This window comes from Lissotriton helveticus, chromosome 8, assembly GCF_964261635.1.
Source record: "Lissotriton helveticus chromosome 8, aLisHel1.1, whole genome shotgun sequence".
Lineage (NCBI taxonomy): Eukaryota > Metazoa > Chordata > Amphibia > Caudata > Salamandridae > Lissotriton > Lissotriton helveticus.
The window spans coordinates 1,323,776,087-1,323,796,655 of NC_136069.1; the positions used below are offsets into that span (position 1 = coordinate 1,323,776,087).

General features: G+C 43.3%; 1 protein-coding gene across 1 annotated transcript in view; it reads left to right on the forward strand.

Annotated features, from left to right (window-relative positions):
* Window positions 1–20,569, forward strand: part of LOC144773339 (amine oxidase [flavin-containing] A-like) — an 898,284-nt gene that overhangs the window by 305,493 nt on the left and 572,222 nt on the right. The window contains exon 3 of the mRNA XM_078658305.1: window positions 17,404–17,541. Within this exon, the coding sequence (XP_078514431.1) occupies window positions 17,404–17,541 (138 nt within the window). The remainder of the gene's footprint in view (window positions 1–17,403; window positions 17,542–20,569) is intronic.

Sequence of the window (20,569 nt, forward strand, 5' to 3'; positions counted from 1 at the left end):
TTGCCCAAGTAATTGTATGGGAGACTGAGAGTGTTTATGGGTGGCTGGGAGGTGTATGACTCTCTGCATAGATGTGTGAGCAGTTGATTCACTAGGTGTATGGGTTCAAAAGTGCATGTGGAAACATCTGTATGGGCGGTTGACTGTGTGCATGAGTGTATTGGTGAGTGAATGGATATCTCAGTGCTACATGTCAAAGTAAGTACATATGTAAAACACAGTAAATGTGAGAGTTGACATATATAAATAACTGTGCATAAGAGCCAGTGAATGTGTGAGTGGCTGTATGGATCATTGTGAACTTGTATCCAGGATTGTATAAGTGAGTAAATATGTGTTAGTATATGTTTCAATAAGTAAGGTGTGTATAACTGTATAGTTGAGGAAATGGAGGTGTGATTGATTCTTTGCATGACTGACTAGGTGTGTGAGTAACTCCATGGATGAGTGACAGTCTGTGAGTGTCTGTTTTCACTGAGTGTATATAAGGTTATATTAGAGTCTGAAGAGGTTCATCGTATTATCACATGAATGATGTCATCAGTGATGTGATCAGTAATGTCAAATGAGATGTCATCAGTGATGTCATCAGTGATGTCATTTGAGATGTCATCAGTGATGTTATTTGAGATGTCATCAGTGATGTCATCAGTGATGTCATCAGTGATGTCATTTGAGATGTCATCAGTGATGTCATCAGTGATGTCATTTGAGATGTCATCAGTGATGTCATCAGTGATGTCACTGACCATGTCATGAATGATGTAATATGTGACATGATCAGCAGTGGATTGCGGGTGCGCGATATATAGTTAGTACAACTAACTATATATGGAATTTCAATGGTTTTGTGTGAGTAAAATAAGGTTTTTTAAATGCTAATTCCTAACTATATATGGTGTATAACCTATGGTTTTTTCAGTGAATTTTCAAGGTTTTGTAAATGCTAATTCCTAACTATATATGGTCTATAACCTATGGTTTTTTCAGTGAATATATATATATATATATATATATATATATATATATATATATATATATATATATATTACCTACTGGCGGTCGCCAGTAGGTATATATAGTTAGGATTTTTTCTCTATGGGTTTTTTGAAAATTCTATGTCTAATAACTTTGGCGTTTGTGGACGGAATTGGCTGAAATTTTCAGGAAAATGGCACATTTTGTTTCTGAGCAGCCCCTGAAAATTGGGGGGGGGTTCGTCCAGGGGGGGTCGAGAAAAAAGGGGGGTCCCAAAACGTGTTTTTAACATTGAGTTTTCCATAGGGCGGTTGGCCTCACTTTTAGCCCGAACGGCTGAATGGATTTGCACGAAACTTGGCAAAATTGTAGGGACTGGTAGCCCGATGTGCCTTTTGTAGGTCTCAATATATGTGCTACAGTGGATTTTGAGAAATTAACGTTTAAAAAAAGATATATATCTGTAACAGCGGACCGGGCAGCGCTCCAGGACGCGTACTTTTCGCGCAACGGAGCTTTGTGAAGCGAAGCTGATTGGTTCTCCGGCGTCTGTCAACATTCCAAACAGTCCGTAGCGGCCGCCATCTTGTCTCTCGGTAGGATCGAGAGACAAGAGGAGGCCAAAGCGAAGGGGCAAATGACCATAAGGGGGAATAGTAGATCCTCGCTGACCCCCTAGGTTTGATGTGGAGGTTTTAAAAGGGCCCCGCGGGGCAAAAAAAAAAAAAAATAATAATAATCGAACGGCTGAATGGATTTGCACGAAACTTGGCGAAATTGTAGGGACTGGTAGCCCGATGTGCCTTTGCTAGGTCTCAATATATGTGCTTCAGTGGATTTTGAGAAATTAACATTCAAAAAAAGATATATATCTGTAACAGCGCACCGCTTCGCGTACTTTTCGCGTTACGGAGCTTTGCGAAGCGAAGCTGATTGGCTCTCCGGTGTCTGTAAACATTCCAAACAGTACGTAGCGGCCGCCATCTTGTCTCTCGGTAGGATCGAGAGACAAGAGGAGGCCAAAGCGAAGGGGCAAATGACCATAAGGGGGCATAGTAGATCCTCGCTGACCCCCTAGGTTTGATGTGGAGGTTTTAAAAGGGCCCCGCGGGGCAAAAAAAAAAAATAATAATAATAATCGAACGGCTGAATGGATTTGCACGAAACTTGGTAAAATATTAGGGACTGGTAGCCCGATGTGCCTTTGCTAGGTCTCAATATATGTGCTTCAGTGCATTTTGAGAAATTAACGTTCAAAAACAAGATATATATCTGTAACAGCGCTCCGCTTCGCGGAGATAAAATTATATCTGTATTACCTAGCTGTTGCTAACACCAGTTAGCGACGGCTAGTAGGAGATAGGGACCATCTTGGGCCCCACTTTGCATGTGAGTGATATTTATCACTAATGACATGCAAAGTGGGCATGCCAAGATGTTAGCGACTGGAAACAGTCGCTAACATCGCTATCTCCTATTATCAACTTTTGGAAATATTCGAGATAAGCGCGAATATCTCCAAAAAGTAACAGCTGCCCTGAGCAGTTCTTAGCCATGTTATCCAATGGGAGGTGGATAACATGGCTAAGAGCATTAGCTCGGTAATGCATGAATATCGCTGAGTTTTCAGCGATATTAATGCATTGCGGTCGTTTTTTATCGTATTTGCGATAAACCTTGATAATAGCAAGGTTTATCTGCGATAATTTCTGACGGTAAAAAAATCTTTGCAATGCATCGTTAGGGATAAATATCGCTTAACTTTGGTAATATGCCCCAACGTCTGTTAACGTTCGATTCGAAGGAAATCAGGAAGTGTTGAAAAACATTGTCTGCGCCATCTTGTCTTTTTTCAAATGCCACACTTTTGTCGTGCACGGCAGCCATTTTAGATGCCTTGACCAGACCCACTCTGTGCACGCTGTCGATCCTTAGCATGGCTCCCCACCCTCGCAAGCATCTCACCCAGGCAGTGGTCACCCCCACTCTCTGTCTTATGCATGGGTAATAAACCTCCCCCCATCTGCGCTGCCCTTCCCTGAGAATCACACCCTGTGCCCGCCCGACACCTCCCTTTCGCCCTATTCACTACCGCACCCTCTGACACTCCTTTTCCTCTGTGTCCGATTGTCCAGGCCGGTCCTAGGCTATCAGCTAGCCCTGCAGATGTAGTTAATGGCCACAGCTGTAAAGAATCACCCCTCTTCAAAGGAGTTATAGTAGATCAAGGCCCACACTCGATGAGATCCGTCACAGCAGAAGCGTTGCTATTATCTGAAAACCATCCTGTATTGTGATTGGGGAGGGGACCGAGCGTGAAGCGGAAGATTCCAGGGATGACTCTTTGTACATCAAAGTTTTTACAATTATGTGTAACATTAAAAATATATAGCACTCCGACAAAGTAGTAAGATTATAAAACTTTAATAATTTATAAATATATACAAGAAAACAAAAATAGTAATAACATATAAACATTTTTAGGGAAAAACAACGAAGTAGCGGTCGGCTGTGCGAATAGTCCCAACGCAGCACAACGTCCAGATTTCCGGCGTGGGGCGTCGCGGGGGGTGGGTCATCAGTAGCAAACTGTTGTGCGAATAGTTCCAAGGCAGCAGAACGCGCCGAAATCTAGATGACACGAAAGTGATGTCTAGTAAGTTGCCACCCAGCAAATAACGGCGTGGGGCGTCGCGGGGGGTGGGTCATCAGTAGCAAACTGTTGTGCGAATAGTTCCAAGGCAGCAGAACGATGGCACCAAGGTGATGTCCAGTAAGTTGCCGCACTGGTTTTGGTATCCTACAATGCTGCTCCGAATAACGGCGTGGGGCGCCCCGGGGGAGGCGGCGTGAACGGGCCTCTCCAGGTGGAGTGTCATCTGTTGTAGTGGGGCGCCCCTTTACCGTTTCAGTTGCCATTCCGTCCGTTTTTGGTCCACTGTGTCAAAAGCCGCAATTCAGCTGAGTTGCGCCCACTCTTGCGGTGCAGCGATAGGCGGCTGTCACAGGACTCTCAAAATGGCGGCAGGCTCTTTCCTTTTTGGGCCTGGTCCACTGAAATGGCCCTGGGACACCTTGGAAATCGGACGCTTGTCTGCTAGGTCTTGGACCCCATTCTCGAAAGCGTCCCCTCCGCCTTGAGAATTCATCAAAAGTTTTGGGGGCCCCGACTCCTGCAGGCTTCTGGTGGGGAGCGGCTGCCATGATTGCTCGCGGAATGACCACGACGGAGCTACGAGATGGTGGTGCTCTCATGCTGACGCCAGCTTCAGTCTGAAACATCCAGAAACAAGGTGGGGCTTTCATCGTTTGGGAAAAAAAAAAAGTTTTCATCCAATGAAAAGTGTTGTTTTTAGGTCATATGATCAAGCCTTCCATCATTAGGAAACCAAAAGTAAAATGAACCAATGAAAAGTTTTATTAACAAGTCACATGACCTGTTATGCGGCATAGGGTATAAAATGCGGAGAAAATACGTTGGCACGTGAGGCGGCGTCAGTAGCGGACCGATGTGCGAATAGGCCGAAGGCAATACAACGCGCCAAGATCCGGATGGCACCGAGGTGGTGTCCAGCAAGTTGCAGCACTGGTGTGGCCATCCTACAATGCTGAAAGTCGGCGTGGGGCGCCCCGTTGGCCTGTGAGTTTGCGTCAGTAGCGGACCGATGTGCGAATAGGCCGAAGGCAGCACAACGCGCCAAGATCCGGATGGCACCGAGGTGGTGTCTAGTAAGTTGCCGCACTGGTGTGGCCATCCAACAATGCTGAAAGTCGGCGTGGGGCGCCCCGTTGGCCTGTGAGATGGCGTCAGTAGCGGACCGATGTGCGAATAGGCCGAAGGCAGCACAACGCGCCAATATCCGGATGGCACCGAGGTGGTGTCTAGTAAGTTGTCGCACTTCTGTGGCCATCCTACAATGTTGAAAGTCGGCGTGGGGCGCCCCGTTGGCCTGTGAGATGGCGTCAGTAGCGGACCGATGTGCGAATGGGGCCAAAGGCAGCGCAACAATATTTTCTGACTGACACCACAAGGCGCTGAGATGCCAAGATCCGGATGGCACCGAGGTGATGTCTAAGTTGCGGACTGATGTGCGAATGGGGCCAAAGGCAGCGTAACAATATTTTTTGTATGGAAGATACCACTAGGCGTTGAGATGCCAAGATTCGGATGGCACCGAGGTGATGTCTAGCAAGTTGCTGTACTGGTGTGGTCATCCTACAATGCTGAAACTCGGCGTGGGTCGCCCCATTAGCCTGTGAGATGGCGTCAGTAGCGGACCGATGTGCGAATAGGCCGAAGGCAGCACAACGCGCCAAGATCCGGATGTCACCGTGGTGGTTTCATAGTTGAGAGGCACTTCATCTGCAGTGGGGCGCCGAGATCCGGATGGCACCGAGGTGATGTCTAGCAAGTTGCTGTACTGGTGTGGTCATTCTACAATGCTGAAAGTCGGCGTGGGGCGCCCCATTAGCCTGTGAGATGGCGTCAGTAGCGGACTGATGTGCGAATGGGGCCAAAGGCAGCGCAACAATATTTTCTGAAGAGAAGACACCAAAAGGTGCTGACATTCCAAGATCCGGATGGCACCGAGGTGGTGTCTAGCAAGCTATGCAGTTGAGTTGTGTGCGCACTTGCGGCGAATAGGTCGAAGGCAGCATAACAATGTTTTTTGAATAGAAGACACCACAAGGCGTTGAGATTCGGTTACCACCGAGGTGATGTCTAGCAAGTTGCCGCACTGGTGTGGCCATCCTACAATACTGCTCCGAATAACGGCGTGGGGTGCCCGAAGGGGGGGGGAGCCGGCGTGAATGGGCCTTCCTAGGTGGAGGCTCGTCTGCTGTAGTGGGGCGCCCCTTTACCGTTTCAGTTGCCATTCAGCTGAGTTTCGGCTGCTCTTGATGCTACAGCGACAGGCGGCTGCAAGAGGACTCTCAAAATGGCGGCCTGTTCTTTGGATTTGGGCCTGGTCCACTAAAATGGCCCTGGGACACCTTAGAACTCGGACGCTCGATTTTTTTTTCCTTTCCTGTACATGCAAGAAAAGGTAAATGCCCGGTACGTTACACGCTTCATCTGCCACGATGAACTCTCCAGAGGAACCGAAAAAAAATATAGTTGTGGTAACTATACCATGCATCGTCATATGGAGAGGTGGCACCAATTAATTATAGTGCTGCATAAAAGAGAGATTTGGAGGAGAACCCCTGACCTGCTAGTACATTCATCAAAGAAGTGGCACTGAGAGCTTCAGAGGCAAGGGAAACGGTCCCAAATATTTAGAAGAACTTTGGAAAGATTAAAATGACATGTTTAGATTGTGGCAAATTAATTTCATGTGGACAGATGAGTGTTACTCTAATAAATACAGCATATGAACATCATCATAGTCGATGGTTGGTAGAGACATTTTGACTATATCCTGGACCTGCCCGTCCTCGCCCAAAATGGCGCCGGAATAAATGGGACTCGTAACTCCTTGTTGTGTACTGGTTGCAGAACCTTGAAATCACGAGATACGTATGCAGTTTTGAAGCACATGGCGGGCGGGGACGAGAATTGATTGACTATTTCGACATCCCTATTGATATTAAGTTCTGATGTGTTATTGATTACTGTACTGTTGAAAGTTCGAATTAACGTCACCCATGGTACTTGCCCGCAAATGTATATCTAGATAATTTTATTGTAACTGGCCCTGTCGTATTTTAATTATAAAATGTACGTCCACCGATTCCGTAACTGTTAGACACCTTAGTTCTTGCAACCTAATGGCCCGCCCGTTACGTTCCTCTACAGGGTAAATGTCTATTCATCATATACGATTACAGTTTGCTCTGTGGCAGGCCCACGTGGTTATAGGCTCGTATTTGTATAATGACATTTTCACAATAAAGGTTTTTAAAAGAAAACATGGTAGTAGTATATACATTGGTAAAGTTTTTAACAATAGTGATTGTTTTAGAATCATTAAAAGGCAAGTGAAATAAAGCAGACCAATTACATGAAGGGTAAAAGGTATAATACGAAGGAACGCAGTAAAGATAAATGGTCAAGGGCTGTTGTGTTTTCTATTCCTGCAACATAAAGTGATCGATAAGAATCTCATATTCAGGCGTATCGGCGACTAAGACAGCAGGTCGACCCTCTTTTGCTCAACGGCTCCGTCATGGGACGAAGAAACGCTCTTTTTCTCGAAAAAAGAATATATTTTACTTGCAGGACAGTTGTAAAATTTCCGGGAAAGTACATTAGCCTGAAACATTATAACATATATTTAAGAAAAAATTATGTTCGGAAGTAATGAAAAGCGTAATTTTTAGGTCATATGACCAAGCCTTTCATCATTACAATAAGAAAAGTAAAATGAACCAATGAAAAGTTTTATTAACAAGTCACATGACTTGTTATGCTTACGTTACGCGCTGCGCGCCCCGGATGACTTCCGGATGCGCTAACGCGGCGCGTCATATGACGCATTACGCGACAACGCAGGTACAGAATATAGTCAAAATGTCTCCACCAACCAGCGGTCGGAACACAACCCCTTTCAGCAGGCTAAATAGTTCTGTTAAATGACAACAGAAGGGACAGGCAACAAGAACCATCAGTCAAAGAGGGGAGGACTAGTTCTTCTCTACCGGGTTACATTGGGGCGCTACCGGAACTGATCGAATTGGTAGTCTACAGTGTTTCTGGATGTTTCAGACTGAAGCTGGGGTTAGCATGAGAGCAGCACCATTTCGTAGCTCCGTCGTGGTCATTCCGCAACCAATCATGGCAGCCGTTCTTTATCGTTATTTTGGGCGGGGTGGGTGGCGGAGCCGAGCTGTTTTGCAGCCATCATTGTGTGGAGTTCAGTTCATCTCACTAGTTTTGTATTTGTCATGAGGGGTTGTTCCTAATGTTTCTATTTTAGCGAGGTCAAAAAGAGATCCCATTAGTGGCCTACTGATTTTGCTCGATTCCTTTCCTTTTTTTTTACACGATTTTTCGTTATCTGCAAAGACTAAACAGAGTATTGCGACTCTGTGTTTGTTTGTAAATAGAGAATGAACCAAAGAGAACTAATTCTAAAACAGTAAATACTTGGATAACAATCAATCAAATGGAGAGAGAAGCAGGCACGACGGATTACAACGGGGGCAAAGGCCTGCGTTAACTACCTTTCACTATCTGCAAAGAGAGAGTACTCCTAATAGAAATGAGGGGGGGGGGCACCATTCAAAGCAGATCAGTGTGCATAAACACGAAAATGTTTTCACTTACCACGTACTTGACATTCGACAGCTTATGATATTTGCTATTAAAAAACCATTGAAATTCACTGAAAAAACCATAGGTTATAGACCATATATAGTTAGGAATTAGCATTTAAAAAACCTTGACAATTCACTGAAAAAACCATAGGTTATAGACCATATATAGTTAGGAATTAGCATTTAAAAAACCTTATTTTACTCACACAAAACCATTGAAATTCCATATATAGTTAGTTGCACTAACTATATATCGCGCACCCGCAATCCACTGCTGATCATGTCACATATTACATCATTCATGACATGGTCAGTGACATCACTGATGACATCACTGATGACATCTCAAATGACATCACTGATGACATCACTGATGACATCTCATTTGACATCATTCTTGTGCTAATACGATAAACCTCTTCAGACTCTAATATAACCTTAGATACACTCAGTGTATACAGACACTCACACACTGCCACTCATCCATGGAGTTACTCACACACCCAGTCAGTCATGCAAAGAAACAATCTCACCTCCATTTCTTCAACTATACAGTTAAACACACCTTACTTATTGAAACATATACTAACACATATTTACTCTCTTATACAATCCCTGATACAAGTTCACAATGATCGATACAACCACTCACTCATTCAGTGGCTCTCATGCACAGTTATTTATATATGCCAACTCTCACATGTACTGTGTTTTACATATGTACTTACTATGACATGTAGCATTGAGATATCCATTCACTCATCAATACACTCATGCACACAGTCAACTGCCCATGTAGCTGTTTCCACATGCACTCTTGAACTCATACACCTAGTGAATAAACTGCTCACACATCTATGCATAGAGTCACACACCTTCCAGCCACCCCCACACAAACTCAATCTCCCATAGAAATACTTGGGCAACCAATTAATAACACATATAGCCTCTCGTATAGCTAATGATCAACACATGCAGCAGTTTACAGAACAACAGACATAATGATGCACAAATTAAGACAGTTTAGTCACTAACCCATGCATTCAGTGAGACACATTTAATCACTCACTCATACAGTCAGTCACGCACCTACTAAATCCTTCATCCAGACACTTATACATCCACTCATTCTTCAATATGTAAGACATATTTTAACTTTACAGAAACATACAGTCACTGGATGTTGTCATCAGTGATGTCATCAGTGATGTCATTTGAGATGTCATCAGTGATGTCATCAGTGATGTCACTGACCATGTCATGAATGATGTAATATGTGACATGATCAGCAGTGGATTGCGGGTGCGCGATATATAGTTAGTGCAACTAACTATATATGGAATTTCAATGGTTTTGTGTGAGTAAAATAAGGTTTTTTAAATGCTAATTCCTAACTATATATGGTCTATAACCTATGGTTTTTTCAGTGAATATATATATATATATATATATATATATATATATATATTTATACAATGACTATCCTTTACCAGAAAATATGGAGACTATATTAAAAAGACTGCATGCAAAATTAGATAACATAGAGAATAAGATCTTGATTGAAATCAGGAAAATAAAAGGAAGAGTTACAATCCTTGAGCATGAAGTCACAAACCTACCTGGTGTTATCCAGCCTAAAGCAAATCGGTTAATAAACATAAGGCCCACTTAAGTTAACTCTACCAATGAAATTGATCTTGCCACATCAATGGATCAAGTTTATTTGTCTCAATATACCTTGCTCAAATGGTCCTCAAGAAGGGGCCTATAGTGACCAGGTGAGGACACATGAAGTGTCAGATGTACGACAACAGAGCGTCTTGCCTAGATTCATTCTTGACAGAATTCTTATGCCTTATAAGTGAAGATTTTTGTCTTTGATTTACTTGAGACAGGGAACTCCTGTCATATTATATTGTGTCTCTTCACAAGGAATTCCATGTGAACGCATGTTCCAATTCAGCGTTAAGTACAAGGGTTCAGAGTGGACAGCCCACCTGACTCCTAGCAGGCTCACAAGCCTATACGCCGGCAAGACCTTGGGCCTGGAATCTTCAGGTGTGTCCAAGATAGACACAGCCAGGTGCCTGCCGCTTCACAGTACTAGCCACAGAAGCCATATGAGGTTATCACCTGCAGGCACCATTACTGATACACCGCTGAGAGACATGAGGTACACTGGTGATGACTTCCTAAGACAGTCATATTCGGTTAGCTCACCTCTCCCAAATGCAGCTTCAAAGAGAACCCAAGCCAGCAAATTACAGTTAAAGTTGAGGAGGTCCAGCAGCCAAAAAGATGACAAAGTGTAATTAACCACCAGGCCAAATGGACAGAGGCAACAGGGTGTCCCTGCTGTACACAAAAGCTGGCACAGCATTAATACACAGCAAAGCCCTCATGCCACAAATGCTTTGCTGAGCAGTGTCAAGCAAGCTACCTGGCCCACACCCTCATCGGCAGCATCACCTTCCTGCAAGATACATCCGCTAATAACACTATCCAGTGGACATAGTTCTGGTGGGAACAAATGGCAGAACACAGGTATAAGGAAGACTCGACCCTAAAAGACATGCCGTCCAAGCAACCTGACCTGTTATGAGATCCTCTGCTGGACGATCACCTGACACAAGGCACCACACTGCCAAGTGCAAACTAGGAGAGAGTTGATGCCCAATCACTCAATCCGTCATGGAGACCCTCTTCAACAATATATAAAGACATGTATAATATATAATAAATACAGATATCAAGTATGTCAAATGAGATGTGGTGGAGTTAGGTCAGCTGCTGGCAAAACAGGAAGATAACAATGATGCTAAAGAGGAAGTACTCGACAATCATACACTACTAGAGCTTTAAGAACGGAATCTCAATCTCTGCATTAACCTGGGAAACCTAAAGAATATGTTGTGCAGCTGAAACATCAGAATCAAAGGCTTCCCTCTTAGTGCAGAAAAAGGAACTTAGAAGGTTATGTCATCACCTCTTCAAACAACTGCTTCCAACTCAGTCCAACACCGAGATCACCCTGGATCACACACATGGAGCATGTCGTCCATTTTCAAGGCATGCCACAAAATATATTGACCTGTGTGCAGTACTATAGACTTAAAGAGGCCATAATATCTGCAGCAAAAAATCAAGACCCCATTTTGAGGGCATAAAAGTATGACTGTACCAAGACGATTCTTGGCCTCAGTCGCCCAGTCAAAGCCTCTAACTCCTCCTGAACAGATGTTCATAAAATCACTCAGATGCAGGGGTTGTAAACCCCAAATCAAAAGCTCACAGGTCGTCAGTTAATGAAAGCCGCAGAGAACGCTCAGCAGTGTTACACCAACCTTACCACCAAGATTCAATACAGGGCCTAGAGCACTGAAAACACACTTCATTCTTACATCTCTCCAGGTCTGACCCCTCCTCTCTGGTTATATATTACTTCAACACAAGCCCTTAGGCAAGTAATATTTACCACAGATAAAAATGTCCTCATATGCAGAGACTTCTTAGTACTAAATCCACGGCTTGACAGATCATCCCAAAGAGCTGGTCAAACCAGAAAATTTTCTGCTGGCAGCTTGCAATGTCTGAAAGATATGGGCCTGACTGAAGTCTGGCACTCACGTAAACCCCCACATTCCTAGCGTATACCTTTTACTCAGCCTTACATTAGGCATATGGTAGACTAGACTGCTTCCTAGATCCCATCAAATGCTGGTAGCACCCACAGATTGACATTAGAGTTGCACAACTGTCTGAGTATTCACCCATCTTGATATTTCTCAAAACTCCCAGGCCACCAAACACCCAACCTGCCATGGATACACAATGACAAACTCCTCACATATGAAAACACCCAGAAGGAAATCCAAGAAGCTATCCGGCAATATCTCCAAAACAAGGAAACACCCCAAAAAAATCCCACTACTACTGGAAATGCTGAAAACAGTAGTTAGGGGGATTGTCTTTGCTATCTCCACTAGCATCAATAATGCCAAAATACTTGGTGAATTGAACTTGGCAGGAAGCAACTTAAAGCACTTGATAAATATGAATATGCACTCCTTTGCTCTAAGCAGTGATACTATGCCTGGAGAAACACAGCAGGGCAACTCCACAGGTAAACTAAACAGAAATCTTGATTAGGTACTGTAACTCTGCGAAGGGCTCTGGTGTGACTTCGGCACATTGTAACTGAACCCCAACTGTGTCAAGCAGTTTCCCATCATCTGGAGGTCTTCCACAACTGACTGTGATGCACCTGCCTTCAATGTCCAGTCTACCCGTCATCGAAGGTATGATGCAAATACCGCCATTATCTTTGTGAACACCTGCGCAGCACCGGTGAGGCCACAGGGGTTGCACGGCAAACTGAACTGGTAAACTGAGAGCCCAAATCCAAAAATATAGGCAAACTGGAAGTGCCCCTGTCCCACCTTGATCCGCAAGTAGGACCTGTGGGTTTGGAGGATGGGAACATGGAGATAGGCATCCTGCAGGTGCAACACAGCCATCCAGTCTTCTGGATTGAGGGCAGATAGAACCTGGAATAGTGTCAGCATTTTACATTTGTCCTTCTGAAGGAAGAAATTTAAAGGCCAGATCTAAAATTGGACAAAGTTCTTTCTCCCTTTTTTGGCACTAAGAAATAGTGGAAGCAATATCCAGTTCTGATGTCTCAGACTAGGACTCTCTCAACTGCTCCTTTCTCCAAAAGAGCCTGAAAATCCTGCAGTAAAATGGACATGTGAACCTCTCAATGTGGGTGGAAGATTCCACGGGTTGGAAAGGAATTGGTGGGTCTAGCCACTCTGAGCTATTCTCATGACCTGCTTATAGGATGCTGCAGGGTGGTCGCATGCTGCTAAGGGCAAAGTGAAGTGACTTGAATGATGCTGTCCTAGTGGTGGGGGACTGGAAGATTCACTGTTATGTGGACCTGGACACTGTCTACAGGATCTCTGACCCAAACCCCGAATGGCCTGGGGTACTTGTTGCTGGGGTGGTGGGTCTTGGCATTGCCTTTAAGCAAAACCCCTGACAATATCACAAAAGCGGTGAAACTGTTGTGGATAATTTCTTGCTGACGTGAAAAGACCAAGGGCCACACTGTGGCTCAACTATCTTTGAAATGCTTTAGTGCCGAATCTGCTTTTTTGCCAGACAGGCGAGGCCAATCAAAAGGCATATCCTTGAGTGATGCCTGAACATCATCTGAGAAGCATGAAGATCTCATCCATGCATGTACCAGAGCATCTTGATAGTTGCAGCTGTTCTGCGTAAGCAATCAGTAGTGTCTATACCTGATCTAATAATATATTTGCCCATGTACTGGTCATCCTGAATAGTTTGTGCCAGGTTGGCACAGAATTTCCCCACACTTGCCACAAAATCTCTGCGACCATGTTCCATAATGCATGGGGGGTAATGATTACCCAAAAAGCAACAGAAAATTGACTGACTGAAGGACAAGACCAGCTGAGGAGAGCTTTCATTTCATGAATGCCTCAATCCTCTTTGACTTCCTGTGTATGGGGGGGATCTTAGGGAATGAGCCAGAATGAATCCTAATAGAAGATGCCTGAGCTGTCAGACTTTCAAGAGTATAGTGCTGGATCAGGAAAGCTGGGTAACCAATGGAAAGTAAGTGGCACTTACTACATGTCTGTTAACAGGTGGGCAGCAACAAGGTTCAGGACAAGTACCTTTTAGGGTGTTAGTCAGGGTTTTGTTGAAGGGCTTGGACGAGGTCTGCCTAGTCTATATGACTTCAGTGAGGATATTTGTTTTCGCCTCAACAGATCCTAACTGCAAGTCTAGGACTTGAGCAACTTGTCTGATTGCTACAGCAAATAAGGCTGTCTCTTCTTTTGATGGGCAATGTGCAGAGCCCATCCCCATGCCAGAGGAAATGTTACGTCCTCCTGCCTCCTGTTGGTACAAATAAATGATATCTTATTGCATTGGAAATTTATCCCCATCATCAACATCATTGTCATCAAAAACGGGTTGACTTTGATCAGAGTCCAATTGAAAAAGATATTGGAGAGCTGGAGGGCAACCTGTCAGAGCCAGAACAAACTGGTGCTGGGTGCATTGGAACTTTTACAGGGTGTGACCTCAGATGAGGTCAAGACAGATGTGGGTCAGAGTCAGACAGGGAAATAGGATCAGCTTCCTCCTCCAGCATGTAGGCCGGTGTCAACAAGGCAGGAAATGGCATGGATCATCGTGCCTGACCTAGAGTCAGCTACAGAGTTAGAGTTGAACTGGACCTGTGTTCAGGAGTTGCAGACGGTGCCAAGGACAGGTGCACCAGTGGTAACTCAACTGGAGGCCTCTACAGACCCATTTGGCCGGAAGGCACATCAGAGGTAGCAATCAGGATGCCAAAGAATCACAACATGGCTTCCTTAAGCTCCTCAATCTGCTGTGATGTCACTGACAACCATGGAAATTCGAAACACATGGGAATCAGCTGCGGAACTGGCTCCTCAAGGGGGACCCGGAGCGAGACTGAGGTGCACCTTGACATCCTTGCAACTTGTGAGAAGAGGAGTGTTGAGGTAGGAATGAGCCCTGCTTGTACTTGTTATGTTTTTTCTTGGACTTTGACCTACATGATGACTTGGACCTTGATGAAGGCCTGTTGCAGGTGTGGCCTCTGAAGTGGAAAGGGGTCCACCCTCTCGACTTCTAGCAGGAGCAGGGATTATGCAACTTCCTGCGTTATTCTGCAATATGAAACTTGGCTTTGCAATCCCAGTTCGTGTTCGGATGCATAAGAGCACACTCCTCAAATGACTTGGAGTTGTGGCCTGAATCTAACTCCAGAGAAACCACAAGGGGGTCTGTCACGGACATATGCTTGCAACATTCTTTTAAAAATGTAAACCCTGTAGTTTTAGTAGGGAAGAAGTTCCCTTACACACTTGAAAACATTTTTGAGAAAAACTCTTCAACTGATGAGAACAAAATTAGGATCTACCTCCGGATCCACTTACAAAGACATGGAAAGAATGGAACTGACATCCGCATGCTTTGGTGGAGCTTATAATCAGTGCTTGCCATCACTTCTGGGGTTAATGCAGATCCTTACAAAGCCTCCTACTGGTGCACAGGGGCTTTTCTTAAAAATCTGTCAGATCCAGTCTGGTGTCGGGAAAATATAAAGGTTGGGTATCTGCGGTATCCATCGAAGTACATTATTTTTTGAATATCCACAAATGTGAGCATACAACCTTCCTACCCCATGGTGTGAATAGGAATGAATCACCCCCATACTTGGAGGGGTGCAAGGGTAGGGATATTTCCACTGAGGAAAATTATTTGTCCTTGGAGAAAAAACTAAAAAGATGTACATTTGTACTTTATGCTGTCTTTTTCTATTGCATAATTGTACACTATGCACAAGTAAGCATTTGGTAAATAGTAGTCTTTAAAAAATCATGTGACTCGCTCAGTAGAATGCATTGAAATCTGTACATAGTGCAGCTTTTTCCGCATAAAACTGCTGAGTTATATGAATTGGGGAAAATGTATAATTTTAAATGTGTACCCATTAAAAATTGGATTTCTGTGGGTGCAGATTTAAGAATTCTCTTTGAGAATCGGGCAACTAGCCTTGTATTCATGAGAATAGTTTTAAATGTGCCTGTGTAAGTGATGGACAACTCTAGTAATTACTTTGAAATATTTTTACTTTTAAAGTTGTCTTTGTCTTAGGTTAAATTCTGTCCATGATTTTTACTTACAGTAGTACATAGGTAAATGAGGGTTATAAAACTCACATTCATAGTCCCAGCAGCTTTTTTACATTTAACCAATATATATATATATATATATATATATATATATATATATATATATATATATATATATATATATATATATATATATATATATATATATATATATATATTGCCTTATTTTTGCATAATGATTGAAAGCTAGCCGTTGACGAATACTTGTGGAATGCTGGAAAATATGTAGTGCTAAGTCCTCTTGAGTCCATCTCTAGTCCAGTTTTTTACAGGGGGGATTCAATTAGTACATACTTCATGACCACACTGCATAGCACATGCCACGTTTGTAGGTCATGATTTGTCTGATACGAGTTTCCTATCATGTAAATGGATTCGTGTTGCTTTTTAGATTTTGCTTCAGTGTATACTGGTGCGCTTCCCGATCTCTTCTAAAGACAGCTGTTCTTGTCCATTGGAGTATTAATTTGCCCAAGACTTGTACTAGTGTCTAAAGATGAAAAAGGTACTTTATATGGTGTAAGTGCTATAGGTCCGAATATAGGGACCTCTCAGATACCTTTTTTATGATGTAGGGTTTTTGACTGAAGTTTTGGTTTCTGCTCTGGACATTTTAAGTATCAAGCAGAAGATTGAAGACCGGATACCAGTCCGTGGTCTTTTGAGCGATTTGTTCTGTATTTAGGTAAAATAGCATATACTCTTTTTTATCTTAACACTTATGTGGTTGCACATGGGTGTTATTGGCTTTTGTGGGCTTTTAATTAGCATAGGTTGGTCTATTTTTTGTTTTTGTTTTCTCTTCCATCATATGTTGTTTTCTTCCTTTTATATTATTTACATTCAATTGGAATAACATATTAATTATTTGTGAAGCACTAGTTTGGTCCTTCTCTTTACTCCTTTTTTCACTATACTCTTTTTTCGGTCTATCACGGTATTGTTTGTCTTTGGTGTGGGTGTTTTCACTGCAATTACAACAGCTATACGGCAATGACAAGTTAGGGATTGCCGTTGGTATCTATAACCATGAAAGCGAACATGGCACTGTTTATAGGAACATTTACAGCATTGATAGTGTCTATGTTGTAATGATATTGTCTGTCTTCATTTGAATTTGGTGTTTAGTATGCAAATCATGTATTTATTGTCATATTAACAGCCCTGAGGAAGCCCGTTGGGGTGAAATGCGTTGGCTGAGGCTGTGTGTATCTCTCATCCTGTGGAATTAATAAAGAAAAATCCTCCACACTGAAGACTCTGAAAGATTCATCATTGGTAGCATATTATATGCGAATCTTTGTGTGCCTTTCTTTGTTTTTTTGTTTAACTACTGCAGCTTTTACCTGGATTGTCATTTATTTTGGTCTCTTAATGACTTGTTACCTTTTCCTTACAGAATAAACACGTTCAGTATGTGGATGTCGGTGGAGCCTACGTTGGCCCGACACAGAATCGCATCTTAAGGTTAGCCAAGGAGCTGGGCATAGATAACTACAAATTGAATGTTGAGCAACGTGGCATTCAGCATGTTAAGGTAATCACTCTTTAATTGAAAATCAGTGTGTTGTACTATTGAAACACTGCACAATTTACTTTTCATGAATATGATGTTTGCATAATTCGTTTTTTTCTAACCAAGTAAACCATTGTAAGGCACAAAGTTTACAATTACCCAATTTCAGTCAGCGTATTTGTTGACAGTGACTGCACCTTATTCTAACTGGTTTGGCCTGTCTCATAGTTGTTGACACTGCTGTCCACAGTGATAGTCAGGTAGGCGATATGCTCCCATTATCTAATTTGGCTCAGAATCTTCTTTCTCAACAGTGGTGCCTGGAAACTTTACCAACTATTAGTAACACATTCTCTGGAGTGGGCCAATCCAAATGTACACAATGCAAGCATATATAGGACATTATCAACTGGTTTTGATGAATATTTTAATTCTGTAATTTGTCAGACACTAAGTAGGACAGGATTAAAGTGCTTGGTGCTCACAGTGATCACAAAGTGCTGGGCACAATGTATACAATTGTATTTATACGCAAGGTACAGCAATTAATGTGGGGCCCTTTCTGTTAATTGGTAGTCCAACTCACAGGGACCACAGACTGCCTACCCTAATCTGTCTACAGCCTTCATCTGTGAATGCCGTGGAGTTGGACTCAGGGTTTGGCTGCAATCAACCACAAGGGGGCTCTGCACCACAGCTGAAGTACACTGAGCTCCAGCCAGGAGTGCTTTAAACAAATATGGTAAGCTCTCCTGGAGTCATGGATTTAATGACCCTGGAGACTTAGCTTTTTTCCTTTTGTTTAATGTTGTTGAGGAACTGCTGCATTCCCTGCAGCCCCCACAACATAAAAAAAATGGTTGATGGTGCCTCTACCACTTTTAGGATCAACATGCAGCTGCAAAATATGTTTAAGTGGGACACTTCTTTCAAAGAGCAGTGTATATTAAATGAGCGGCTCCTGTCACTCATTTATTGTTTTGTTGTTACTTTTTTGCCCACCTAGAACACCTATATGTTTTTTAAGAGCGGGCTGTGAGGTGAGCCCAAGCTCACCCACTGCACCACCGCCTACTCTGTCAGCACCCAAACTGGGTGCCAGTGTAAGTCGGCAGTTATGAATTTTTAATTTTTTTATTTTGGGTAGGGGGAGTTTGGTCTCCTTTCCCAAGCCATTACAAACCCTGGGGACCCAGTCCCCCTGGTTTGTTCTCTTTTTTATGGCCCCTTCCCAGAGCTTTTACATGCCCCGGGTGCATATGTAAAACAAAGCTGGGGGCTGACTTCCCAATGCACCCATCCTGGGTGCAGCGGTGACCCAGGATTGCTCCTGCTGCGTGGGAGCAGCTCATTTACTATGCTTTTGCCAGGCAAGAGCAATCTCTGTTTTCCAGCCTGCAAGTGTGTGTGCAGGACAAAAATTATGTGCCCCCAATTGACTGCAGCCTTTTTGCAGCGCCCGCTGGGTGGGAGTGTACATTCTTTTCCTTGCCCGCGCCTCTGTGTGTCATGGAGATTCCAGTCCTGGGACACATTTTGGTCCCAGCTGGTCGCACGCCTGATTCATTTTTGAAACTAGCAGCCCTGGTGTATGGATTGACCCACGCTGCTTGCAACTAAATACTGCGCAGTGTGAGGTTGGCTGCCTGCAGGGAGGTTGCTGCCTTCTAGTGGTTGGCTATTGTTGCCAATGCTGTGCTGTGCTGTGCACAACTGAAGGCGGTATGCAGTGTGGGTGGCTGTCTGTGGGGGGTTTGGTACAAGGCCAGGTCGTAGGTCAGGACTTGAGGCCTAACCCCTGCCACGAACAGCCATCTGCATTGCACAGTGGGACTTGGCTAAACATATGGTAATAAAATATTACTTTTCATTTAAAAAGCATAGAAATTCTCTGAAAAAAGCAAAGGTTAAAGTAACGTTAGTAAACCGATCTGTTTTTGTTTTTAAAAAAAACTTTACTGAAAAAAAAGATTAACATTATAGTTAGATGAATAATTCAGTGACAACATTAATATTTTCAGCTAAACTAAAAAAACACAGAAATGTACCAGTTATACTTGGGCCCCAGCCATGCACTGCTTATGACCTCACATGTGCCATCACTCATGACTTGGTCAGTGAAATCATTTATGGCATCACTGATGACATCTCAAAAGACATCATTGATGACATCATCCAAGTGTCTTTTGTACACATTCCTCTATAAACTGGTATGGCATTAGAGGCCTGAAAGTAAATACAAAAAAGCACGGAAGCATGTGTTATGTGTAACTTTTACCCAGTAATCTACACTTTATCGGCAGTCTAGTTCTCATTAATAATCAACCACAGATATAAGGTAAAACACTTATTCCACATGGTGTTCAATATGTATCCAACTGTTCGGAAAAATTAAAGTCTGTTCCCTAATCAATGCCCTACTACAAACAGCGTTTATCTGTATCAAACCCCTCACAGTCACCAAACAAAGATTGAGAAAAAAGGCTGATATGAGCAGTAAGGTTGGTACTGTAAACAGGGTTTACTGTATAGAGAGAGATTACTCTGTACTGCACTGTTTGTAGACAGTGAAACTCTCAAGAGAAATACACCACAGAATAATAAAAAGTCTATTAAGAACAGTGTACACTCTAAGCAACATTATTCGCAACACTATTCGCTTAAAATAACTAAAGTCTGAAGGTGGTAAAGATCATATTACCTGAAGCCCATCTTCTGGAGCAAAACAAGCACATGGTACATAATGCGGTATATTATGTAGCATTGTTACGGTGAGATGATTCTGTCTAAAAACTCAACTCTGTTTACAATACTTTGGGGCCAATTAGGATGTAGGGCGGATCGCCACTGCCATGCGGGCGGTGGAGACCAGCCCTACATCCTTCCCCGCCTGCTACCCATTTCCCCCCCACCATATTCGTATGGTTGACCAGGCGGAAAAGGATTTAATATGGTGGCGGTGTCTGCTAGACACGCCATCCATAACAGGATGCAGGCAGGAGGCAGCCTTTCCGTGGCCAACGCTGCCACGGAAAGGCATGTGGATTCT